Consider the following 27,165-nt stretch of genomic DNA (forward strand, 5'->3'; position numbering starts at 1 on the left):
TTTCTTGGCTGACATTTTTATTTGATCTTGTGGCTGACCGACAGCTTCCGGCTGCGAGGGATGGCAGCTCGGTTCAGTTCTCAGGAGCGCAGGATGGCTGCGGGGGGTGTTTCCTCTCTTATCTGGGAGCTTTCATTTCCAAAGCTCTGCTGAAGGCCGCCCAGTGTGTGGAACTGAGTGCCGAGGGAGGAACTGGTCCGTAAGCCTCTTGTTTGGCCCATGCACCACGGAGGAAACTCAGCTGTTGGTGGCGATTGCTTTGTCTTTGTGAAATCTCGACAGTTTTTGTTTTGTTTTGTTTGCCCCGTATTTTCCCCTCCTCCACCTTGTTCCTCTCATTGGTTTATTTGCCAGCAGCCTGCCCCCTTTCTAGTCATTAGATGTGACATCAATGTCTTCCCCGTTGGACTGTTTGGTGGCAATCCGCCATCTATTGATGTGATGGGAACCTTTCTTCTTCTGGTCTGATTCGGGGCCTTCCTCTTCCAGCTTCTGCCTCTTGTATTTCGTCCTTCTGTTTTGGAACCACACTTTCACCTGGGCGAGACAGAAAGAGGAGGGGAAGTCACTGAGATTCTAAGCGCTCTCTGGGCATGGGTTTTGACCCGGAGCAAGCCACGCCTCGAGAGTGGCCCTCTAGCTTTTCCTATGTGGGGGACCACTTTGTAAGAAAGAACCCCGCTCCTTTCCCAACTCCCCAACTCACCGCAGCCTGACTTGCCAGACAGTCCAGGACTTGGTCTTTCCTCGCACATTTTCCGTTGAGTGTATTGACTGTAATATACATGTATGATATATGTATCTGTACTGTAGTGATTGTGACATACAGGTAGGGTACTGTATTGGATTGCTGTGTAGCATAGTGATTATAATGAATGAGTAGTGTAGCGCAGTGATTACAATATTTGTGTGGTGCAGTGATTGATTTTACTGTAGATGTATTGTAGTGTCATGTAATAATTTACATTGATGTAGCAAGCTAATCAAGGACAACCCTCTACCCCCACACCGGGAGTTTACCTTGACTATCTACATCTATATAAAAGCTACAACACCTTGTTTCCACTAGGATTTCACAGGGAAATAGCCACCAGGATGCAAAAAACCACAGCTTTTGTGCAGTGTAGCCTATAGCTTATCCAATGCTGATCCCTAGGTGAAACTACAAACATTTGTAGCCTGACAAACGTCTGGAGGGTGTCCACACTAGCCTTTTCAAACATGTTAACTGCCTTGAGATAACTGGCAATGAATTACAGGAGGTAAAAAACACAAGGAGCTGTGCTACGCTAGGAGTTCCCATCGGCATAGCTACATGGCTTAGGGAGTGTAAAAAATCCACCCCGCTAAGTGATGTAGCTGACCTAACCCCCAGTGTAGACAGCACTAGGTCGCCAGAAGAATTTTTCCATCAACCTAGCTACCACCTGGGGTTGGGGGATTACCTACATCAACGGGAGAACCCCTCCTGTCAGAGTCATGTCTACACTGAAGCACTACACCGATGCCACTGTAGCGTTTCACGTGTAGACATACCCTCCGTTTGTGGGCCGCCAGGAAGGGCTGTGTGGGCTTCTGATGGGTCATGGACTGAGAGTCGCTGGCTTTTTTCATTTTCATTTCATCTGTGCACTGCCCAGTGGGCACCTGGAGTAGAATGAGAAGGGATCAAATACCAGGAGGGAGAGATTGGTCCTGGGGTATTTCTGGCCTGGCTGACAGCAGAAAGCGCCATACCCAAACTTTACTGGATCTCCATCCCTGCTCTTCAGACCCAAGCTGGGGGGTGAGTTTAGAAGCAGCTAGACTTGTGGGTTCTTATGTGAGCCTTCAGCATCTCTCCTGGTGCTAGTTTCAGCTTCCACAAGTTCAAATAGGGACAGGAAGGAAAAAACTAAGAGGAACGAGGTTGGCAACCCAGAGAAAGGTGCCCCAGTTTTGCTCAGAACAGAGCAGCCCAAGAGGTGACAATGGGACAAGCATTGCTCAGCAGCTGCAAACTGCAAATTGTGCTGCTTGCGAACAAAATGTTTAAAAAAAAATTGTTTTTGACGTGAAAGCAGCGGCTGTGAAAGGTGCGAAACTGAAAGCCAGGGACAGCAAAGCCCTCTGTGTATCACCTCCAAACACATACACTGGTGGGAAAAGCATCTCCACCCTGCTCCCTGCTGGGGGAACCATTTGTAGGAGGCAAGAGGAAGGTGCTGGCCAAATGTCCCTTCATAACTTGGTTTCTTTGCTGAGGAAGAATGTCCCTCTAGCTAAAACCCTTCAACTGTGGTTCGCCAGACCTGGATTCTATTCCCAATTCTGCCATGGGGCTTCCTAGATGGCCTCGGGCAAGTCACGTCAATCACTCTGTGCCTCAGTTTCCCCATGTGCACAATGTGGATGATGCTACTTCCCTCCCAAGTGGGGAGTGGGGCGGGCATTTATCCGCTGCCCTGATTTTCACGAGGGCCGAGCACCTGGCAGCTCCCAGACCAGCTAGTCTAGGTGAGGCGCTCAGATCCTCCGTTGATGAGCCTCACTAGTGTTACCGGTTTCAGAGTAACAGCCGTGTTAGTCTGTATGCGCAAAAAGAAAAGGAGTTCTTGTGGTTAGTCTCTAAGGTGCCACAAGTCCTCCTTTTCTTTTTACTAGTGTTACCACCGCTTGTAACGTCGACCAGATAAAAAGACAAACACCAGCAGCCCCCTAGGGCAGGAGTCAAACCAGCGACTCCAAGGTAAAAGGGTCACTGCAGCTGCGTGACAGAGTTACCGGGAGACGTGTGGCTGTGACAGGAACTGCTCAGAGCTCGTACAATGGCAGTGCTCAATTTCTCCCTTGTCTACACCTTTCCGTGGCTCGCTCCCTGGGCTCTATAGCTAGATCAGTCTCTAGCGTGACTGCCATGGCGCCAGGGAACCCCACCAAGCATTCTGGGGACGCGCTTTGCACAGTGGCTGCTAGAGAGAATAAAGTTTCATTGTGTCTTGTAGGCTCAAGGGTTTTGCCTAGAACACTGGTTCTCAATCAGGGGTCTAGGCCCCCCTGCAGGCCTGCGAGCAGGTTTCAGGGGGTCCCGCCAAGCAGGGCCAGGGTAGAAAGCCAAAGCCCCACTGCATGGGCTCAAGCCCAGGGCTCTGAGCCCTGGTAACTGGGGCTCAAGCCGAGGTCTGAGCAATGCAGCTTCATGGGGGCACCTGTGGCATGGGGCCCCGGGCAATTGCCCTGCTTGCTACCCCCTAACGCGGGCCCTGGCTTTTATATACAGAAAACCAGTTACTGTGGCGCAGGTGGGCCGTGGAGTTTTTATAGCATGTTGTGGGGGTCTCAGAAAGAAAAAGATCGAGAGCCCCTGGCCTAGAACCCAGCGGGGCAGCTGGTACAGCGAGGGTGGCGTGTACAGCTGCTGGGAATAAACGTTCACCACACATTACAAGCCATCCGCCAACACCCATTCAGTGCACAGTCAAATGTGTCGGACTTAGCCCTGGTCCCAGTGAAGTCCATGGCAAAACTCCATTGATTTCCATCGGACCTGAGCGTGGCCCGTATCGGCGGAGAGGAGGGATGATCCTAGGGCTCTGCCAGGGAGACCTGACTTCAGGTTCCAGCTCTGCCACAGGCTTCCTGCATGGCTGGATCACTGAGTCTCTCTGGCCCAGATTCTCAAGGTATTTAGGCACCTAACGCCCATTGAATAAATGAAGTTAGGAGCCTAAATACCTTCGTGGGCCTGGGCCTCCCTAAAATGGGGATAATCTGTGTCTCACACGCAGGTTGTGAGGATAAATAAGCCCCTGACCCTGCTCCATGCTAGACAGAGCTAATTCCCTCCCGTTTGCTTTCACATTTCAAGGGCTGATTACGATATAGCTATAAAATCGGTGTCCCGGTGGTACCATGACTACCCTGCTAGGCACTGCAGTGCTTAAGTCCCTTTGTCAAGCTAACCATGCGTGCCTCAGTTTCCTTATCTGTGCAATGGGGATAATAGCAATGCTCTGCATCACAGGGGTGTTGTGAAGATAAGCGTATCAAAGACTGAGGTGCTCAGATACTATGGTGACAACTCCTACATCTGTGAGTACCTACATCTTCTACGTCGATGCGTAGTTTGTCTGAAGCTGTCTGAGGAGGTTCTGTGGGTGGATGTGACTGGAAGAAGGTGTCGGGGGTGGCTCTAAATGGGGCTGGAGCGGGGGGGTGGGGTGCTGAGGAGATGAGCTGCCTGTGGAGCGGAGATGTGTGGAAATGCATTTGGGCGGCCTGATGTCTGGGGGGGGATGAGGGCTGAGTTTAAGCTGGTGGGAACGTTCCTTAACTGGTGACTTCCTGGATTTTTAGTGAAATAATTTAGCAACTGTCACTGACAGTTAAAGGTTTTTGTGGGGGACTTTGCTGCTGTTCTTGGGCAGGGGGTGGGAGAGAGACATTTCGCGGTGCTGCTTATCAGAAGTTGAGAGAGACAGAGGGAGAAAACTGGGAAGGCCGGACAGGCAGAGTGGGACACAAAGACAGATAAGAAGAGGGAGGCTGGTTAACTCAGGGCAAGCGGCCATGTTTAACAACTGTGCTTAGAGCCTGCTTCCACTCCTCAATGTGACTCTGTACAAATTGTGTCTAGATCTAATTTGCTCCATCTACAAGCGCAGAGATTAGCTTTTTTAACGGCTGGGGCCATTCCCTTGCCCTGGGAATCAATGGGTGTCCCTTCTGACTCATACACATCACCGGCAGTTATCTTAGGAGTATAGTGTGGTTCCTTTTTTCCGAACCCCCGTTATAGATCATAGAATATCAGGGTTGGAAGTGACCTCAGAGGTCATCTAGTCCAACCCCCTGCTCAAAGCAGGACCAATCCCCAATTTTTGCCCAAGCTGGGGGACAAGGAAGGGATTTGGATAAGGCGGTGGTTCAGATTACAGAGCAGAGACCCCCGGGGCCAGGAGGAGGGGGAGCCGGAGCCCCCAGCCACGAGGAAGGCCACCTCACTGCAGAATGGCAGAACAGCTCCTGCCCTCTTGATTATCCAAACTCCCGATTAGCCACATAAAACCTATGTCTCCCCCTGCTATTCAGAGGCTCCGGAGTATACTATATTACAGCAGGGTCTATAGGCACCAATCAAGGTCAGAGCCCCATTGTGCGGGGGTCTGCATAGACACAGAGTAAAAGACAGTCACAGCTCTGACAAGTTTGCAGTCTAAACAGACAAGACAAAGGTGCTGGAAGTGACTCATCCAATGGACTGAGACCAGGTCTTGTGAGTCCCCATTTTAACACCCTCTCCCCTGGGCCACACAAACATGACTGAGAGCTGAGCTATCTAGCTTAAGCAGAGCAGAGCTGCACTAGTTCATTGTTCAGTTTGGGGGCTAAGCTGAAGAATTAAAAAGAAAAATTGGGTCACTTTGAACTGAAAGGGAATTTTTTTCCCCCTCACCGAAACGAAAAAGAAATTGTTTCAGGTCGAATGAAATGTTTGTGTTCGCCGCTGAACAATTCCCCCTGCCACCACCAGTTTTTTGTCCCAGGTGGTTTTCAGGCATTTGTTCTCTGCTTGCTTGTTTTTAAATTGTTTTTTTCAATTGCGCCATGAAAGGCCGTTTCAAAAGGTTTCATTTCAAAATGGTCGGACTGAAATGCTGACAAGCGAAAAGCTGAACCAACGCATTTCAAAATGGTTGACGCAAAACATTTGGAATTTTTTTGGTGGTGGCGGGGTCAAGACTTTTCACTCAATTTCACAGGAATCCGCAAATAGTTTTGGTGCCCCGAAAAATGCATTTTTAATTGAATTTACTGTTTGCCGAAAATGTGTCATCAAACTCGACGCTTAAGTCCTTATCCGGCCCCGAATACAGCAGCATCTGAGCACCTCAGTATTAATCCTCTCAACACTCTTGTGAGGCAGGGAAGTGCTCTTCATTTCACGGATGGGGAAGGGAGACACAAGGTTATGCAAGGAGAGGCAGCGCCGGGAGCTGACCATAGGTCTCCCAAACCCCAGAGTAGCAGCTGTGTTGCTATTCTTCCTCCTTGCACTTAGAACTCGGTTCACCATCCTGTTGATAATGTTCTAGCTTCTAGCCTCCTGCTCCGTCTCCCAGAGCCGGGCTGGCTCTGCGAGGCTAATGGGAGGCAAAAGCAGGAAGGATTTATTCCTGTCATGAAGGGCAGCAGATCAGATGCCGAAGGCACACAGGGAAAAGTGCCATTGTGTAACAAGGGCCGGTTTTCACAGTCACTTCTCTGCTCACAGCAGCACTTGAAGTACGATTTAAACGACATTGTGACACTCGTGTCGTGGCATCTTATCAGGGCTAAATTTGTCAGTGGGGACAAATTTAGTGGGGAGGACATTTGGCCCCTGGTCTTTACAGGAATTCAGAGTAACAGCCGTGTTAGTCTGTATTTGCAAAAAGAAAAGGAGGACTTGTGGCACTTTAGAGACTAACCAATTTATTTGAGCATAAGCTTTCGTGAGCTACAGCTCACTTCATCGGATGCATCCGATACTCCTTTTCTTTTTACAGGAATACAATCCACTCTGGCGACACTGTTCATGGTCTTGCATTCACAGGCCACACCGCACTGCCTTACATCCACCGGGTCCCATCACGCTAGCGGTGTAGATGGACCCAGTGCCTGACCCCCTCCAGATTTCACTGATCTTGCTTTGACAATATCTTTCCCCTGCCATACTCAGTGATGACCCGCTAGCCCTGGAAATAGAATAGTTGCCAGCAGCGGGGGCCCCTGGACCAGAACTGAAGACTGTTCGAGTGGTAGCATAGCTTGTGCAGAATTCTTTTTAATACCATCAGTGATTATTTGGGGGGTAGGGAATGTGTTTCCTTCTATGTTTGTACAGCACCTAGCGCAGAGTGGCCCTGATCCTGAGATAAATGAGAACGATTCAGAAGTAGTTTGGTCCTGTCTACATTGGCCCTCAAGCCATTTTGAAAACTGATTCAGAGGGGAACCCAAAACTGAAAATCACTGGGCCACATCTTCGAGCATTGAACAGCTGCAACTCCCGCTTGCAGCCACTGGGAGCTATGGGTGCTCAGCATCTCTGGGAAATTTGGTCCCTTCTTAGCAACAGTGGTTTAAATCCCACTGCACTCTAGGCTTGTGGCCATTTCCCCCTTAGGTTAGGATGAAACCTGGAAGCATTTGATGCATGTGGGCAGCTTTAAAATCCAGCCCCCTGTGGTTCCGGCCCCTTTTCCAATCCAGCGGAAGGCCCTGCCTCACTGTTTGCTTCCCAACAACCCGCCTGTTTCACAGAGGGCAGGCAAAAATAACACGGGGGGCTTGGCTGGGGGCTCCGCAGGCACCCGATAAAGGCAGGCTGAAGGCAGCACCGTGTGAGGGGAATGCAATCACAAACCAGACAGCCATTCGTGGAGCTCAGAGATGCACATTTCATCTCCAGCGCTCTGAGAGGGACCCCCTGCCAGCTCCAAAGGACAGCCTCCCTGAACAGGCAGGGGTGTGAGAAAGAAGCCCCATAAGTGATGGCTGCAGTACAGTGAGGGCAGACGGCACATCCCTGCCCTGTTTGAGTGGAGGAGCCATGGGCATACCTTCCCGTCCACAGCCTTTATTCTCTGCTGAATCTCCCAGGGCTGGCAAGTGGTTAAAGCAGGACACGTGAGGACACCGAGTTCCAGTTCTGCTGCTTCTTAACTGCATGGCCTTGGGCAAGTCACCTCTCTGTGTCCCAGGCTCCCCATGGGTCGAACAGAGCTGCTTACTGCCTGGGAGGGGTTAATCCATGTCGGTAAAGTGCTTGGAGGCCAGAACCATAACGGGGAGCAGGGACCATGCCTGGCGTAACTGAGCCTGAGAAGGTAAGCCTAGGTCCTCAGAGGTATTTAGGTGCCTAACTCCCTTTGATTGCAATGGGAGTTAGGTGCCTAAATACTTCTGAAGGTCTGGGCCCTAATTACCAGTCCCTTGAGAGAGAAAATACCCTCACTGGCATGGTTATTACTTCGTAAAGCCTTTGCCACTGGAATCATCTCACAGGTGCAGCTAGATGGATCAGGGGCCCTCAGACCATGGGCTGTGCAGTGACAAAGACAGAGGCATCCCTTCCCGGTGTCCCACGCAGGGAAAAATTTGAGAACTACGCCGTGGAGGGGTTGGGGGTTCTGCAGGAGGAGCGGGCAGCCCATGCTCCTGAGGTGAATTGGTCCTCAGAATGGCCAAGGATGGAGACTCAGTGTCGTAGCTCAGGAAGCTAAGTGAGGAGGCATCTCTAGCCGCGTGAGAAGGGAGGTGAAGAAGCTTAGTTAAGAGATTGCAGCAGATCTCTTAGGAACCAGGCCTTATGGGCTGTATTTTTGGTGCTGCTGATGGCCTGCCAAATCACTGAACCAGCCAAGGCAATTTCCCCTTCTGTAAAAGGGGGATAATGACAGCTACTTCACCCTAGTGGTCTGAGATGTAATCCACCAGCATTTGTAGCATTCTGCCGACTTCAGACAGGGGGGCAGGAACAGTGTGTGAATAGTGAGGGGTGCTGAGAGTCATTGAACCAAACTGTAAACCCTGTGTATGATGGAAACCACTTCAAGCCAGGGGGTGCAGAAGCCCCCCACCCCCACCCTCCTAGTTCCAGCACCTACCTATGTCCTCAGGTGAAATGTGCTAGGGGAGCATTTAAAATCCAGTCACTGTTTAGGCCTTGCTCACAGGCTGTGATGCCTGTAGGTGGGGGCAGGCAGGCACCCACACATCAGAAATGACCTGCTTGTCATGTTCGGATATTGAGTGAGCTGTTTGCTTCCTCATTAGGCACCAGTTAATCTTCATCCTATTTATGTCCCCCCGTTGCCGGGACACAGAGAGGCTAAGTGACTTGCCCAAGGTCACGCAGGAAGTCAGTGGCAGAGCAAGCACTTGAGCGCTGCTCTGCTAATGCCAAGGCTAACACTTTATCCACAAAACCACTCCTCCATCTCACCAAGGCGCATGGCTGCATGCCACCCCCTGCTCTCTGGAGAGTCAAGCATAACTGCCGTTACCTTCTGCATAAAGCTTATGAAGAGACGGAAAAAAGGATCAAGGAATAAAATTTCCAGTGTCGGGATTTTCCAGCGTCAGCCTACGTTACGGGGAGAGGTCTGAGAAGCTGCAAAGCAAACGGGTGAGTAACCGGCCTCAGAACAGAACTACTGGCAGAGGAAAGCACGAACCCAGCCCGAGTTCATAGTGTGATCTCATTAGAGCGCGTGTGCCCAGAGTGAGTCAACACCTGGCTGAGGGGCCTCTGGGAAATAAACAAGAGCCAGCGTTCTGCTTTGATGGTGATTCTTATTCTCTCCCAGTATTACTGAGCCTAGGCCCCAGCAAGACACTAGGGGGCACTGTGCTGCTTCACTGTCCTGACCACTCCTATGGAACATTTCCACAGGGGCCATGGATGGGCCTGGCTGGTTCCCCGTTTGCGTAGTTACTTTCTGCTTCTCTACTGCCGCATCGATTGGACACAATATGATTTACTTTCTGTCTTGAAGTACTATGCGCCATGGTTGGACAATGGCCACTGTCCACATCACAGCTGGCCGCATTTCAGTTGTGGGCAAAATAATCCCTGTATACAGTTTATGCAGCGATTTAGGATCCTTCACCTTGACATCTAAGAACTGGTTATTTTATTAATACCGATGCTATGCGATGCCGGTGGATCCCAGGGAAAGCAAAGCACGTGGATTCAGCTCATTTGCTTTCTTCACTTTAGGGTATTTTTAAAACAATACTTATAGCTGCCTTTCATTCAACAGCTCCAAAGCACTTTACAAACATCAGTCCAACCTTACAGACATGGAGGATCTTGGGAAGTATCATTATCCCCAGTGTATAGAAGGGGAAACTGAGGCACAGAGCAATGGCTAAGATCATGCACAAATCAGAGCAAGGTATGGAACCCATCCTGACAGCCGGAGAGCTCTAAGCACTAGAGAGAACTTCTTTCTGATCTCTTCTCTGCTTGGAGAAATCCACTCGAACATTGCAGGTGCCTGGGACCTGAAAGCCATGCTGCAGAGGTAAACCACGCTCCCGCACACCATAGGATTTCCCAGGCTGGATCAGACCTGTGATCCATCTAGCCCAGATCCTGTCTGACAGTGGTCACAAGCCAGATGCTGCTGAAAAAGTGCAAGAATCCCACAGTAGGCAGAGGTAGGAGAATCTGCTCCCCAATCCCTAGTAGAAATTGGCTTAAATGAAGTTTTTATCCCTTCCAAAACTCTTTTAGCATTAGCTATGATAATGCTGGATATTCTCATCCATATAAACATCCATCCAGTCCCTCAGAATTGTACTAAATTCTTGGCCTCAGTCACATGATGTGGCAGTGAGTTCCACAGTCTAATCACACCTTGAGTGGAAAAAGTATTTCTTTTTATCAGTTTGCAATTTGCTGCCTTTCAGTTTCATTGACCATCCCTCTTGTTGTGTTATGAAGCAGGGAGAACAGATGCTCCCAAGCTACCTTCTCTATCCCTTTCATTGTTTTATAAACTTTTTATCTGCTGCCCTGTATACACACTCAAAGTTTTGGACATTATCCTCATCTTGGGAATTACTCTAGGTTAAACTCTTCCTTGGGTTTTCCTCCCATCTGTGTTAATGCAGGGCCAGCCATCTGAGGTATTCAGTGTTTTCTTTCTGCGATGAAACATTGTCCATAGAAGTATATTTATTAACCCTTGTTTCTCGCTATTGCAAGCATAGGAATGAGATACCTTGTCAGCCATTCTCAGCCTGTCTCATTCCTCTCTGCGTTGTTATGGCAAGGGGTGAGTGGGTGGTGCCTTTGTATTTGGAGGGGGCCTGTGTGTAGCTGAGCAAGGAATAAATAACACATGGAAACACTGGTTTAACAGCATTTCTGCCCTGTTACTCAGCACAGTCTTTCTGGGTTCTTTACAGGAGCTGGATCACAGTGGTCCCCTATGGCCTTAGAATCTCTGAAGTGCCCTGTGTTGCAAACTCGCACCGTTCCCTACTGCACTGTATCTTTAGGGTGCCATGTTGAGAGCCTGCCGTGTCCTTCGTGGGAGAGATGAGATAGGACCGAGTTATAAGTGAGCTGTAGCTCACGAAAGCTCATGCTCAAATAAATTGGTGAGTCTCTAAGGTGCCACAAGTACTCCTGTTCTTTTTGCGAATACAGACTAACACGGCTGTTACTCTGAAACCAATCAGTATGAAGGAGATTCATTATGGAGACTGCTGGACACAGTGGTTCTCTCGGGCTCTCTAGCTGCCAGGCTGGATAACCCAGCTTGTGCTGTCTATTGACACCACATAGGGTCACTGTTCAGTCCGGGCTGGGACTAAGCTGTCCTGGATCGACTAGAGTCCAACTGCTCCCTGAATACACTCCCAAGGTACAGGTCGGCACCGGCCGAAGCAGCTGAGCTCATGAAATCAGCGTCTCCATTTTGTAAACTCCTCACCCCTAATACCTCTGGAGTTTGTCTTTTCAAAACCCCAGCAAAATTCAATTACAAGAATTTATGGTCAATGGAGCAAATGCCAGGGAATGAAAGAGTTAAGGAGTGATTATGGTCAGAAAAGTGACTGTGTAACCATGACACCTTCTTACTCAACAGACATGCCCCCATCCGAGTCTCTGAGTCAAAGCTGCCCGACAAAGGACATTTTCACTCCTTTTTGCCCTGCAGGGGCCAACACAGCTACAAGAGAGGGCGCCGGACTCTGTTCCGGCTCATGCATAGTTAACCAAATTGTTAACCAGATTCCAGTCACAGATCTTTATTGTTTGTGTCAAGGCAGAATTCGGAAAGAGCCCAGCTTGTCTTTCTGATGGCCAGGCTGAGTTTGCTGGGCTGGCAGTTAGAAGAAAACATCTTTGGGATTGTCGTTGGAGCAAACTGGATCTGGAGCCACTAAATAAATAAAACCCCATGGTGCCGTTTCTACAGTCACCTTCCAGAGTCTAATGGCACTTTAAGGGGGAAATTCTGATCTCAATTACACCTGTGTAAATCCACCAGAATCAGTGGAGATATTCCAGATTTATACCACTGTAACTGAGAGCAGCATCTAGTCCCACATTTATCCTCAGAATGATGCCTCTGTCCCACTGAATATGTTTATATCCCTGTTATTCTGTTTAAAAGTGTACTTTAATATAGTAATGTTAAGTGTGGTAGATACGGGATTAGCAAACTAACATTACTTTGGGAAGCTGAACTCTTTACTTCCTTAACATTTGTGCATTTATTTTCATACCAAGACTAGACGAGATGACCCTGGCTGTCCTGTCTAACCCTATGATTCTATGATTTCTGTTACCTTAACCATCATTGAACAGCATCCCATGGCTTGTTTAAGAGGCAATATAGTCACACTGTAACCCAAATAGCTTTGCTACAATAAAGTTAGGCCTTTATTGTTAGTGCTGTTATTGTTATTAACAGAATGCTTTGTTATGTTAATTTCAGGCACACCTCTCACAGGTGCTAGACTCAGGACAGATGGATTTTCCTCTCTGCCCTGCACGCTTTTGGATCTGTTGTCCATGCCTGTTAATGGGACATGGCAGCTCCTAACATAATCCGCACTTGTTGGCCTTGCCCCACTTCTCTGTCCTAGGTTTCATTTAAAATCCGTAGCCACTATGGAGCTGCCGCCTGTGAAAGTGGGAGCTAGTCCAGAGACAGCTCGGTTCGTTCCCCACCCCGCAACCCTCCCAGTCACAGCCAAAAGCAATGGCAAGAAGAAATAACATTGGAGGCCTTTCCCCTTGAGATTGCACAGCACATTTCGTCTTCCAAGCCCAAATGTTCATTAGGAATCCACTCAGCAGTCTTTTCAGGGGGTGGGGAAGGTTATTTCCCCCCATGTCAGAGACAGGGAAACTGAGGCAGAGGTGCTGTGACTTGCCTGTGGTCACTGATTCAAGCTCGAAAGGGCGTGGCTCCCAGGCCTGTGCTCAGGCCACTACCACCTCTCCCTTCTATGGGGTGTCTAGTCCTCCAGTGTAGCACCCCACACTTTCCTATGTGAGTCTTGACTGATGGAATTTCGCCTGTTTGGAGCGGGAGGAATTTTCCCCACTGAACAACGAGCAGTTTCTGCCTCCTAAACCACAGATCAGCAGGGCAAGGGGCATCCATTCAGAGACCCCTGCCGTTCTTACTGCCAGCCCACCAGCACGGCTCCCGCATAGCGAGGGGCCGTTCTACCCTCACTGACCCTGTAGGACTTCAGCAGTGTAAATTCACCCTCTACCCCCACCCAGTTTCACAGCTTGGCCATGCTGGTGCACCTCTATCTCTTGCTTTCCTGGACTGCCACTGGGGTGGGGTGGCTTTCCACATTGGGGGTGGATGACAAGGAACTCAATAAAGTGTCCCAACTGAGCCCACGTTTTTCCTGGGGGTCACTGGGGTCTTTGAATGAGGTTTGGAATTATGGGGTAATAAATGATGGGCCGAGCCCTGCTCTCACGTCAATGGCGAAGCTCCCCCAGACTTTGCCAGGAGCAGCCCTGAGCCCGCACCTGATGATGGAGTGTTTTGGAACAGAACCGCCCAGCCATGGTCTTTCTCCTGCTTTGCAGCTGGAGTTTACAGGAATCACCCCCGAGACCTGCCTCTGGCAGAACGGGGAGGTTTCCATTGGCCAAAAAGCTTCACAAAAAGTCAAGCAGCATTTTGTCAATTGCAGCTGGAAAAATTATTCCAACACCCAGCACACACAAACACACACTCGACAGCCAACACCTACCCCTCCATCCACACCTCTAACACAGAGCCACAGCCCCTCCTAAACAAACCAACACACACACAGCACATGGACTACACATGCATCCCGGCCTCAGCACGTCACAACGAACCCACAACCCTCCAACACAAATCGACACACACACACAGCGCACAAACGACGCACGCATTCCAGTTCAGCACGCCGCACCAACCCCTCTGACACAAATCGACACATGCGCAGCACACAAGCCGCGCATACTTCCCCGCATCAGGGCTTCACACCCAGCTCCTCCAACACAAATCAACGCGCACACAGCACGCAGACTACACACGCAGCCCAATATCAGCACGTCACAACAAACCCACAACCCCTCTGACACAAATTGACACACACAAATTACACCTGCATCCCACATCAGCATGTCACACCAAGCCCACGAGCCTTCTGACACAGACTGGCACATAGAATCATAGAAATGTACGGCTAAGATAGGACCAAGTATAAATCGCAGTACACACAGACGGCACCTCCTGCCCCCCAGCATCAGCACTGGAGTTGTGCGTACGTGTGTCTTTGGGGGCTGGTTAGGCAATTGGCACTTCTCTCATCTGAAATTAAAAATATCTCTGTGTGTGTGTGTTTGTGTGAGAGAGAGTGTGTGTGTGTGATTGTGCATGAATGGTGTGAGAGAAGGTGCGTGTATTATACAAGAAGGGTGCTATCACGGATGCTAGACATAGGACCAATGTATGGGTCCTGTCTGCCGCACATGCTGTGGATCTGTTCTCCACAGGCTGGACACACATCCCAGCAACAGCACATCACACCAAAGCCTCCTTCTCAAAGCCACACATAGAGAGAACACAAACGACACATTCATGCCAGCATTATCAGCACAGCACCCATGAACCCCCACTCCCCAACCAAATCAACACACCGCACACAAACTACACCCCCCCCCCCAACGGCAGCCCAGCACCCACCAACCCCCACCCCTCCTGACGAAATCAACACACAGCACCCATAACTCCCCACCCCTCCTGCTAGTGGGTATGGTCTGGGCTGGATCCCCTGTGAGCACACCCCAGACTGACCCCCATTAGAAGGTGTGGTGTAGGCTGGAGCCCTGTTGACTCTATGCCAGCCCCTCTCTCTGGTGCCTATGCCCCAGTCTCCGTGTCTGTTCACTCCATAGGGCGGGAGGTAGTCTCCCTTCTATACACCTCGTACCCTATATCCAAAGGTGATGCCTGGGCAATGCCCAACTCTTTCCTGGGCTGGGACCCGAAGGGATGGATGGGTGTGGGTGGGTCTCTTCAGACCCCTCTCCACCTTCTTTCCGGGCTGCTCCAGATGTTGCTCTCTGGTCCCAGTTGTGCCTCACTCCAGCTGTGACACTTGCAGCTGCCTCTTCTCAGGAGAGGAGGCAGGTGCTTCCAAGCATCCCAGAAAGTCTTAGCTGAGACTGGGACAAAGTGCCAGAAGAAGAACTGCTCAGAGATGGGGCAAGGCGAGGGTAGGCTCGCGAGTCGAGCTACTGAATTTGGGGGACATTTAGGCAATTTGAACGTCTCTCATCTGAAAGCGAAAAGATGTACAGGCATGGTTATATGTGAGGCTCTGTGTGTGCGCGGTAGGCGAGAAGGTGCCTATGTTATGTAAGAAGGATGTTTGTGTGAGAATCTTACCTATGCGATGGTGCGTGTGTCATGCATGACACACCATGTGTGTCTCATATATGAGGAAGTGTATACCTTATACTGGCAGTGTGTGTGTGTCTGAGATGTAAGGTGTGTGTATGTATATTTTAAAAAGCATATACCCACACTCTAGTAATATATGTGGTGGCTGTAAATATGAGTTACAATCTGAGCTACACTTTTTAATTCCTATTTTCAGAAGAGTGGATGTGACAGATTGATTCCAGCAACGAGTAAGGGTCTCTGTCCGTACTTTGATGCCCATTCATACAGTAATACACGTTTCAGGTACAGCATTTGTGTATTTCTCATGGAAAATTGGTTCTGCCCCCCCCCCCCACACACACTTTACATGATCAAACATAAATTTAAAAAAGCTACAAAGCAAAATGAAAAAATAAGTTAATAACACTACACATCTGGGTTGAAATTGAAAAGTTCCCTTTGGAAATAGCTCTGCTTGTGCATTTACGAGCTAAATTACTTTGGTGACCATTCAGGGCCAGGTCTGATCCTCCTTCTCCAGTTTAGCATCTTACTCCTAATGACGTCTGTGGGACGGCTTGTGGAGTGAGGTGATACTGAAATGCTGTTAAAGGCTCAGAATCCGGCCCTAGGTTATTGGCAATTCTAAAGAGACATCTCTCAGTGCAAATTGCCGACCTGTGTTCACTGAGTGAATGCAGATGATAAATAACACTGTACTAGAAAGCTACAAAAATGTGTCCACAGGATTTCTAGAACTATAAATATACAATATTACTGAACAGAGACTAAAGCATAAGATTGTGCTCTTTTTCTGTCTATACATATGCACACATGCCCAGATTTAGAGATACACATCTTTCAATTTTCTGAACAAATCGCAATTAGCCTTGGGGCAACACAGCACAATCCCAAGGACTCCTTGACCACCTGGAGCAATATTTGACGGCTGTTGCCATCAAAACTAATTGGCATTTGTTTCATTAACCTTTTGGGGTTTTTCTTAGAGCTGGCTTCATACATGAGGCATGACAGAAGAAGCAAAGAAGAACACAGGACCGCAGAGCATGAGTGATGACGGTGGATGGCAAACTACAGCCTTCGGCATGCCAGCTATTGACCTGTCTCATTGGATTTGGGGTGAACACATTTAAAATGATCCCCTGGGGTTCATAAAATTCCAAATGGGGATATGCAGAACCAAAGCACTGGGAAGACTGGATCTGGATCCAAGTCTGAATTCTGTGGCTCAGCCTCATCATCTATCTATCTATCTATCTATCAAACCAGTTTTCCAAAGGTTTAAAGCTGTTCCTGAAATTATGCCCAATAACCCAAACTCAGAAACTTTTTTAATCCTGGGGCAACTTTTTGCTGCTGATTTCTTCCAAGAACCTGTGTGTGCGTGCGTGTGTAATACACATGTAAATTTAGTTATATATTTATACCGTATCATATATACTCACACAGAATTTAGCAAGATTCAAAAACAGATTGGCTAGTGATGTGGATAATGAGAACATCCACAGCTACATTAGATTGGATGCCAACATGGAAGGGATATAAACCCTCCTAATTCAGGGAATAAGCCAACCACTGACTGAGAAACTTTCCCGATGGGCAGCTTGTCCACTGTGGGGAATTTAGCACCTTCCTCTGAAGAAGCTGTTGTTCTCGGACACAGCATACTGAACTAGATAGACCTCTGGTCTGATCCAGTCTAGGTATATTCCTTGGTTCCTTCACCTCTGCATCTTTTCTCTCTATGGTACAGTTTTTACATCCACATTCCTATCTATAATATTTCTGGATTTCAGTTTTTCTTAACACTGTAAGGAAAAATGCCCTTGTAAAATCTTGTCCAAGATGGGGGAAAGTTTAGATTAAAATGAATCTCCATTCCTTTTTAATTTACAGCCATCCTGGCTTCTATTTCTTATCGGGCTCGACTTCTAAAAATGGTAAAGCTTGTTTATACTAACAAACAAGTGCAATAAGGTTCCTCTTTTGCAGAGTTACATGCAATGGAATAATGCTACAGGTCAAGGGTTTTTTATAGCAATGCATGTTGTAATGATTGTTATTAGCAGTAATTGTTATCCCATAATTACGTATAAGTTAAAAATTAATCCCCATAGTATCATTCCATTAGTCCAGGACTTTTGGGGAAATGATCTTACAAACATTTGTACTGCTGGGTCTCAAGCCCTTGATATACTGAATAATAATAGTAATCTGATTGAGCAAAGTAGGGGAAAGTCTTTTATCACCTTCAGATAGCAAGGAGTCAGCCCAGGAGTTAAGCTAGTCAGATTTGTTGCCTTTATGGCTGTATAGTGTAATAAGATTGCGTCTTTGAAGTCATGAGGAATTTCCTCCCCTTCCCAGATATCCTTATTCCTTAATGATTTCTTGTAGATAGTTGACCGGGTTTTGACTTGACAGATACAATGGACAGCCAGGCCATAATAATAGTAGCCGACTTTGCAAAAGGAAAATGATTCTGTGCTCCAGAACTACCAGTCCCTTGGCCTGCAAAGGCAATTGCTTGCTCCTTGCTTTCCTGATTCAATTCCTGAGCCCATACCATGGGGTTTTCCAAAGAGCTCAGCCCTTCCTTATCTATGTTCCCACGGAAGTCAATGAGAGGTTGGCATGTTCTCCTTCCCCCCTGTTTCTTCAAGGTCCCAAGATGCGCTATTCCTAGCAGTATCTTGTCTGAGTACCCTCCCCCCCCGCATCCTAACTCCTGGCTGTTGGCACAGCAGAATGGGAGCGCAGCGGCTTCATGGAACTGGCTGCGCAGCTGTGCTGAGACCTGGGATGACAAATCTGGGAGCCTGCTACATTGCCTGGGGCCTGGGGCCCTCCCATGTCACCCCAGTTACAGATGTTTTGGGGGGCCTCCTTGAGTTCAGGCCCTGGTACAATTGTTCCCCTCTGTGCCCCCCCCATGGAAACATGTGCCATGCTACTGCACCCCCGCAGCCAAGCAAAGGGTGACCTATCCATTTCTGCATGGCACCTAACACCACAATGAAAGAAGGCAGAGAGGCGAGGGAGGGAGGGAGGGATAGAGGGAGGATGGATGGATCCCCCCCATACACACTGTACTTACCTGGGTCTCGGAGAGGCTGAGGCTGCTGGCCAGCTGTTTGCGCTCGGCCCCCACCACGTAGTGGTTCTTCTCGAAGGCCCTCTCGAGCCTCAGGAGCTGGGATGGGGAGAAGGCCGTGCGGATCCGCTTGGGCTTCCTGGCAAAGGGCCCGTGCAGTAGCAAACCCTCCTGGGACACCTCGCTCCCTGCGGACCAAGCACCAAGAGTCAGAGACTTGCCTGGTCAGGGCTCACTCCCCAGGGTGCCCCCGGCTTCTCAGTCTGCCCAGCCCCCTCCCTGCCCCACCAGCGGGGGTGCTGCCTTGGCCACTCCCGCTGGGGGAAGGTGTGTCCTGGGGGTGACTCCCCCATTTCTCAGGGCTGGGCCTTTGCAGGCTGCTCCTTTTCCTCTCCTGTCCCTGCCCAAAGGGGCTGCCCTTCCCCCCACCCTGATCTTCGTAAGCAGGAAAGAAAGTCCCTTGGGCAGCCTCAGGACTGGGGAGCCCCAGGGAACAGAAAGAAAGAAAGAAAGAAAGAAAGAAAGAAAGAAAGAAAGAAAGAAAGAAAGAAAGAAAGAAAGAAAGAAAGAAAGAAAGAGAAAAGCACACCAAGACGGGAAGGGAAGGAAGACGTGGCGACGGGGTGATTGCGATGGATCGATCCGGCCTCCTGCTTCCCCACTTCCAAAGGAGACCCTCCCACCCCCCAAGAACAGGGAGACGCCCCAGGCCCCCAGCGAGCGGCCCGGGCCAGCAAGGTGAGCCCCGCTCCGCTCGGCGCAGGGACCTGCCCTGTAATTAAAGGCCTGGCAGAGTAACGAGGCAGCGCTTATTGGTGCCCATAAATCACAGGGTGGCTCCCTTTGAAACTGGCCTTATCTCTGCCCCCATCCCGCGCGGGGTCAGGCCGCGGGAAGAGCGAGGTGCTGCAGGGACCCCCGGGAGCCCCCTGACAAGTGACCTGGTGGCGGCTGTCAGGACCCTGCACTTAAGCAATTGCAAAGCGCGCTGAGCTTTTAATTAGCTGCTCACCCCGGGACAGGGAAGGAGGGGCGGGGAAAGCCGGGGAGCCCCGGCCAGGGGCCCAGCAACGCCTCGGAAACGGGCGAGCCTAGCGAGGGTCCCAGGGGCTGCATTCACCGGCAGGCGCGTATCCCGCTCGGGCCCCGGCCCTCGGCCCCCGGCCCCGGCTGGGAAACGGAGCCGCAAAAAGCAGGGTCATGACAGCCAAAGTCATGGGAGTAACCCCCGGCTACAGCGGCGTTACAGCCGGGTCCGGAGCGCCGGAGCGACAGCCTGGAAACATAAGAACGGCTAGACTGGGTCAGACCAAAGGTCCAGCTAGCCCAGTGTCCGATAGATAGATAGATAGAGAGAGAGAGAGAACGAAAAAAGAACGAGAGTAGAAGTAGAAATTGATACATATGGTGGAAAGAAAGAAAGAAAGAAAGAAAGAAAGAAAGAAAGAAAGAAAGAAAGAAAGAAAGAAAGAAAGAAAGAAAGAAAGAAAGAAAGAAAGAAAGAAAACGGACCTAAATAAAGAAAAAGAAAAGAAAAAGAAAGTGAAGAAAGAATTATGAAAAGGGACAAGAAAGAAAGAAAGAAAGAAAGAAAGAAAGAAAGAAAGAAAGAAAGAAAGAAAGAAAGAAAGTTAGGAAGTGAAGAAAGAATAAAAAGAAAGGAGGACTGAAAAGAAAGCAAGGGAAGGAAGGACGGAAGGAAGGAATTGGCTGGAGGCGAAGAAGTGGAGCAGAGATCGATGGTGACAAGGCAGAAGTGGACCGAGGTACATTAGCTCGGGATGGGAAAGAGCGAACACTTCTCACACATCTGCCTTTGTCCGAGTGACCCCGTCCCCCCGGTATCACTGGAGGAAAGTCGGGCGGGAATCGGGGGGACCCCCGGCCCCGCTCTGGGCAAACCGGGGCGTCTGGAGAAGCGTCTCCTCCCCTCCCGCTGGCGCTGGCCAGGCTGCCGGGGAAGTTAAGCGGGGGAAACAGGAGGGTGGATGCGAGCACGGGCCAGCGGGCAGCCTTTGGCCATTGAGCTCCAGGGTGGGACTCCGACCCAGCTGGTGTCTCCCGACACCGACAGACCCAGCCAGGCCTGCCCGGGAGCCCAGCACGCCCCGGTTCTACAGCGGGGGGCCCGTTTCTCCCCCATTCCCAGCCCCCCAGGGGTTTCCACTCCTATCTGCTCCCCCCTGGGCCTCCAGCCAAGTCACCGGGCCAGAAACCCCAGCCGGGCCCCTCCGGGAGCCGCGCGAAGTTGGTGACCAACTTCCCAGGCAAGCGGCTCCTCCGGGGAATCGCCGGGAACCGGCCCGGCCCCAGCCGCGATCCGGGAACGGGCTACCAGCGACCCCGGCCGCTGCACAGCCCAGGCCGTGCGGGAGGCAGGGACCGGGCTGCGATGCTTTAGGGCCAGGGACCTTTCCCTCCGGCAGGTTTGGACAGCGTCGAGCGCAATGGGGCGCCGGATCCGGCGCGGACACAAATCAATCATCAATAAAGCAGCGAACACAGGTCAGGCGGGGGGATCCCACCCAAACGGGTCTCTGGAGGTTCACTCCCCCTCTGCAGCCTCTCTCCACCGAGATGCCCTAGAGCAGGAGGAGGCAGGATGCCCCCCCCCCATTCACAAGGGATCTCCAAGCGCAAAGCGGCCCTAGGGTGACTTTTACACTTTCCCTTGTCGCCCACTTCCCTGCGCCGCGTCCCAGCGAAACAGCAGCGTCGCCGCGCCTGGAATGGACAGAAATGGTTTGTTTTTTTGGGGGGGGGGGGTTGGTTTGTATATGGGGCCGGGGGAGGCCGGTGCCCCATGGGATCCAGGGATCCTTTTGGCCCAGAAGCAGGGGCGGGCAGCGGCGGGGATGTCCGGCCGATCCCCTCCCGCGAGCAGGGAAAAGAGGGAACTTGCTCTGACCCCCTGGATTTTTTGTTGTTGTTGTTTTTTTATCTGTCAGGCTGATCGGTGCGGCTGACACCCAACGATTTCAGCAATCTCGCGAGCGGCGGTTTCTTGCTGGAGCGGGGCATAGCCAGGAGCCAGGCGAGAGAATTTGCTGCTGAGGAGATAACCTAATCTCTCTCTTCCCGCCCAGAACAAAGCCCGCCTTTGATGATCCCCATCTCTCTTTTGACTCGGTTTAGTGTATGGAGTGAAAAGCCTTTAATGCGGATTTGCATTTATAACTCCGTAATGAGGAGTGGGGAGAGGGGGGTGGGTGGGGAGAAGCTCCCGAGCTCCGCAGCCGCTTTGCAATCCCAGCCCGGGTCAAGCTCCTGACCCAGGCTCTTGTTTTCCTTACCCCCCCCCTCCCCAAAAAAGTTTCCTTTTGGAGATTAGGTGCAAGCGAAACCTTTCCCTTGGTTTTAGCGCCTAGAAGAGAAATTGACACACACACCCCTGCAGGAGCGATCATATAACGATGCTACGGGGGAATCTGCAGGAGTCTGGGGCAATGGAAGGAACGATCATTTCCAGTATATTATGCGTTTTAAAGGAATAATTCTCTGAGACATACACCCACGTGGGCACCGGAAATTATTTTTGCACAGGATTCAGATTGGCTATGATACCCAAACACACACCAGCCACACGCATGCGCTTATGGGTGCGTGTCGATTACTCAAGATACTTCTATTTTTCATATACTTCTCGGTGTACATCAGGTATCACACTGGCGTGTGTAGGGTAAATGTCTGTGTTATAGAGCGAAAGAAATACCAGGCAGCCCTAGGAATCCGGCACACATCACGTCCAGGGTTCAAGTTTATAGCAGCTGTGACAAAGTAAATGCGTGTGTGTATCCACACACAGAGAGATCGCCGCCCCAGCCACGTAAGAGTGTGTAAAATTATATATAAGGAGAGGAGTATATTTGTAAAATAGAACCTAATCTGGCTACACTGTGTCCATGCACTGAGTGTATCATATAAACTTTACAGACTACATTATATCTGTCACATACCACGGAGGCCCAGATACATCGCTAATTATATATGTTATCGATGCAAATATCACTGTAAGTGATTTTTCCACGTGCCTGGCCTCTAGACACTGGGGCTGATCCTTGCTTTTACAATCAATGGCAAAACTCCCCCTGGCTCCTTGAGTTCAACGACACCCGGGGTCGGATCCCTTATCCGATCATTGTATTTCTCTGCCCCCAGAACTGCTCAGATCTACGATTAAAAATACCCCAGCGCAGGGGGCGAGGTTTCTCCCAGTCCCAGCGCGCCCTGGGAAGTGGGAGAGCAAGTCCTACATTTCGTGCTCCAGGTTTTTGTATTTCTTCTGGGAAACTAGATTCACAGTTACCCAGGGATTGCGTCCACCAAAGCCCAGCCAGGAAGCCCTGAGCGGAGTTTACGAACAAGGCTGCCGAAGCCACAGGTTTATCGCCGCAGACCTTGCCCGTGGATGAGCTTCCTACCCTGCCTCCCTGACCTGAGATAGGGCCAGGAACAACAGCGCATGGACCGGGAGGGCGAGTTTAGTTTACATGAAAACAAAAACGAGCACGCAAAAAAAAAAAAACAAAAAAAAACAAAAAAAACCAACAACAACCCCCAAAATAAATTAAAATCATCATAAAAAACAAAACAAAATAAAAAACCAGAGGGCTTGAAAACAACATCCAATCATTCTTCTAAAAAGAAACATTTGATTTACTACAGACCCAGGTTTTCTATCCACACACGCTCATTAATTCGTTCATATTTGTTCTTTAAAATATAAATACACTCAGATGCTTTTCAACATCTCCACTACCGCATTCATCCATTAGAAATATCGCTGTAAACATCGACCTCCGATTTCTCTTTTTCCTTGAAACAGCGATGCCGTGTTTTCAGGTCTCGTGGTTCTTTATCTAGACACACACAAATCGGCACATATACAGATACACGTCTACACACACTCATGTTTCTAACTGTATTGCCTGCATATACTGTTTGTGTAGATTGTTGCACTGGAAATATCTTGGTGTATTAAAGTGTCAGAAGGCCCTCTGGAGAGAGAAAGAATTCGTATAGCGATACATACCCTATATCTGAGCATGCGGTATCAGGCAAGATCACAATTAGATAGATAGATGGGGTGGGTGGGGACAGATAGATAGATAGATAGATAGATAGATAGATAGATAGATAGATAGATAGATAGATAGATAGATAGATAGATAGATAGATAGAAGGTGGGTGAGGTAATATTTCTTTTAATGGACCAACTTCTGTTAATGGATGAGACAGGCTTTCCAGCTACACAGAACTCTTCCTCAGAATATACACAACAATACACAAGCAGTATACGCATGCAATACGATTATATATATATACATAGCACCTTAAAGACTAACATTTATTTGGGCATAAGCTTTCGTGGGTTAAAACCCAACTTCTTCAGATGCATGGAGTGAAAATTACAGATGCAGACATAAATATACCAACACATGAAGAGAAGGGAGTTACCTTACAAGTGAAGAATCAGTGTTAACAAGGCCAATTCACTCAGGGTGGATGTGGTCCACTCCCAATAATTGAGGATGAGGTATCAAGATCAAGAGAGGGGAAATTGCTTTGGTAGCAATTGCTTTTCACTCCATGCATCTGAACAAGTGGGGTTTTTACCCACGAAAGCTTATGCCCAAATAAATCTATCAGTCTTTAAGGTGACACCGGACTCCTCGCTGTTTCTTTAAAAGACCCTTATCTCACCCACCTTGGCTCTCTTAGATCCTGGGACCAAGAGGGCTTACAACACTGCAAAGAGATGAGATTAGATAGATAGATAGATAGATAGATAGATAGATAGATAGATAGATAGATAGATAGATAGATAGATAGATAGATAGATAGATAGCATGCTGAATGCAAGAAGAAATCAACAGCAAGAAATTGTTCAATGCACTAAAACTCTTCCCTTGCATTTCGTGTGTGTGTGGATACGCCTGGATCTACACATATCCAGCACACACCTACATAGACCCGCGATTCCTTGTGACTCCCTGCACCCCAGCTAAAGGAAGTGGCCGGCTGGCTGGTTTGCCCGGTAGATCTGTCCGTGCGTTTTGAAGGGAAAGCGACAAGGCAAAGCACCGAGGCAGCGACAAGCCCGGGAAATTCCCTCCCTTCCCGAGGCTGGCGATTCCTGATTTACCTTGAAAGCGGTGCCCGAAGAACCTGTTCCTCAGCACCCAGGGGTAGAAGTTGAGGGGGTCTCTGTGCTGGGGGGCGAAGAAGGAGTGCGGATGCGGGAGCTGGGAGGCGCCCAGCTGGTGCGGGTGGACGCTCAAGGAGGGGTGGCTCACGGCCTCTGGGAAGACCAGCTCCGGGCTGCTGTACAGGGGCCGGCCGGCTGCCGCGCTGTGAAAGCCATTGACGAAGGCCTCGGCCGCGGAGGGGTTGGGGTAGTTGAGGGCTGTAGGTCGGATGGGGTCCTCTGAAGCCAAGTGATTGTCCTTCGCCACCAGCGACTCGATGGTGAAGCACCGCTTAGCTGCTGGCTGGAACATGGTTTGGTCTGGAGTGAGCTCTTTGGAGGGGGCTGTGCCTTGGGTGTGTGTGTGCGCAAAAGATCCCCCCCAACACACACACAACTCTGCCCCCCTCCCTCCCTCCCTCCCTCCCTCCCTCCCTCTCACCCACCCACCCACCCACCCCCCAGCCCAGAAGAAGTGCAAGCAGGTAAGCGTGTCTTTCCCGGCGAGGTGAAAGCAGCCAGGGGAGCTGTGATCCAGGCAGACTTGCCCCTTGCAGAGAGGAGAGCAGAGTCCTGCAGGCAGGCTGGTTGCTTTGGGGTGGGGGGTGGGGGCTCTCGCTCCCGCAAGACGCACACTCACACCCCGGTACACAAATCCGGGCTGGCTCGCCGGAGAGCAGTACAAATAAGCCTGGTACCTGGCAAGGACCATCTGATTGGACAACTCACCTGCCCTAAGGTTGGGGAGGGGGGCACATGGGGAGAGAGATCTCCTGAAAAAACTGGACTGGAGCCTTTGCAGAAGAAGCAACGCAAACTTGGCAGGGCTGCGGCCACAGGGGCTCCCAGCTCCTCCATTGGCTAAGCCCCCCCCCCCCAACACACAAACACACACACACACACCTCTTCTTCGCTCCGCTTTGCAGGAAGGGGTGTTTCGTTTGAGGGACAGTTCCAAAAGCCGAGTCACGCCGAATTTAGCGCACACCGAGCGCTGGGTTCTTGGACCTTGACTTTGGGTTCGAAATCCACTCCGCTGCTTAAAGGGAGGGGGGGTCGATTCTAACCCCCCCTCTTTTCAATCGGGTGTGTTTGTTGTGTAACTCCTCGGAGAGAAATCGCTCGATCCACTTTGAACCCGACGCGGTGTGGATCATAATCGCAGGGCAGCGCAGCACCCAGGAGAGCAACAGGAGGTTTTTAAGGCTGCGCCGTCACAATCTGCGTCCACATTATTTCAAACAGTTATTCCTTAAAAACAACACCTAATGTTACCCACCGACAGCCTGCCAGCTCTGGGGCTCCCTGATTTCCTTAGGAGATTTCAGATTCACCTTCATAGCCAGCAGACAGCAAACGCAGGCACTTTCTCCCCGTGTAAATTTGATTTATTTCTTCTCTGGCAAGAAAGGATCTGCTGTGGAAAGGATGCTGGTTTCAGAAGCGGCGATGTGTCTTTTTGTGGGTCTTTTGGTTTGGTTTGGTTGGGTTGGTTTGCTTTTAAATAGACTGTTTTCGAGCTTCTGCTCCAAAGACGTGCAGAATTGATTACTGTGGATTGTGTTGTTTATAGGAACCATATCCATGTTTAAAAGCATCCCCGACAGATAACTACACACATGCATTGTGTGAGTGTGTGTTGCACACACAGACGTCCTGGAATGTGCTCACGTAGGAAGAAGATAAACGCTGTGCAGATAGATGGGCAGACATCCCTGACTGTCTCACCACGCGGCTCAGTGGTGGACAATTTCTGACGGGTTCTTTTCAGTTGCAAATGTAAATCTCTCACATCAAAGGACACTCGGGACAATAAGATCTCGGGGTACACTCATGCTTTGGGGTCGGCCTGATTATTCTTAACTTTCTGAGCTCGTGGCTGACCCCGGTGACTCAAAGACGGGGTAGCTCTGGCTTTGTGACTTCTCCCCACCGGCCAACTCAATGCACCTGGTGTTTTTAATTAGGGCGCAGACTGGGAGGGGGACGTGTGGGGAAAAAAATCAATGCGAATTCCCAGCCGCTGGCGCAAACTCCCCGAGCCCTGGTTGTTACCCCGCTTCCCCTTGCTCTAAGATCTCCACCCCTTCTCTCGCAGAGTTCACCCCGGGTTTTGGCTCTGGCTCCCTGTTGGAGAAGTCCAGTGTCCGTACTTTGATTGAAGTTTTGTTAACCCTGTGAAGGAGGGGGCTGCTCCGGAGCGTCCGCTACAATGAGGGTGTAAAGTCTATTTTCCACTCCAGTGGGCTGAAATGCACCAAGCAGGCAACCCACGATCTTTTCCTTTTGCTGGAAAGGAAGACTATTTAAGGAGGGGGGGGGACTACTAAATAAGGCCGGGGGGGGGAGGAGACCCTTCTCTCTTTCTATTCTTCTTGCTTTCCTGTCCTGAGGTTCCTACGGCCCTTAGGAAGGGCGATCAAGGCAAC

The 27,165-nt window shown here is 50.1% G+C and overlaps 1 protein-coding gene across 1 annotated transcript; it reads right to left on the reverse strand.

Annotated features, from left to right (window-relative positions):
- On the reverse strand, window positions 1–25,135 carry LOC311519183 (homeobox protein EMX1). Its single transcript, XM_084625467.1, has 3 exons — window positions 24,695–25,135; window positions 18,553–18,737; window positions 1–537 (listed from the first exon to the last, which is right to left on the reverse strand). Exons 1-3 carry the CDS (start codon window positions 25,047–25,049, stop codon window positions 370–372), a joined length of 708 nt encoding a protein of 235 aa, XP_084481593.1. The 5' UTR covers window positions 25,050–25,135; the 3' UTR covers window positions 1–369.
- Window positions 25,136–27,165: the final 2,030 nt, after the last annotated feature.

Source organism: Lepidochelys olivacea, assembly GCF_965140295.1.
Source record: "Lepidochelys olivacea isolate rLepOli2 genome assembly, chromosome: 4".
NCBI classification, from domain to species: Eukaryota; Metazoa; Chordata; order Testudines; family Cheloniidae; genus Lepidochelys; species Lepidochelys olivacea.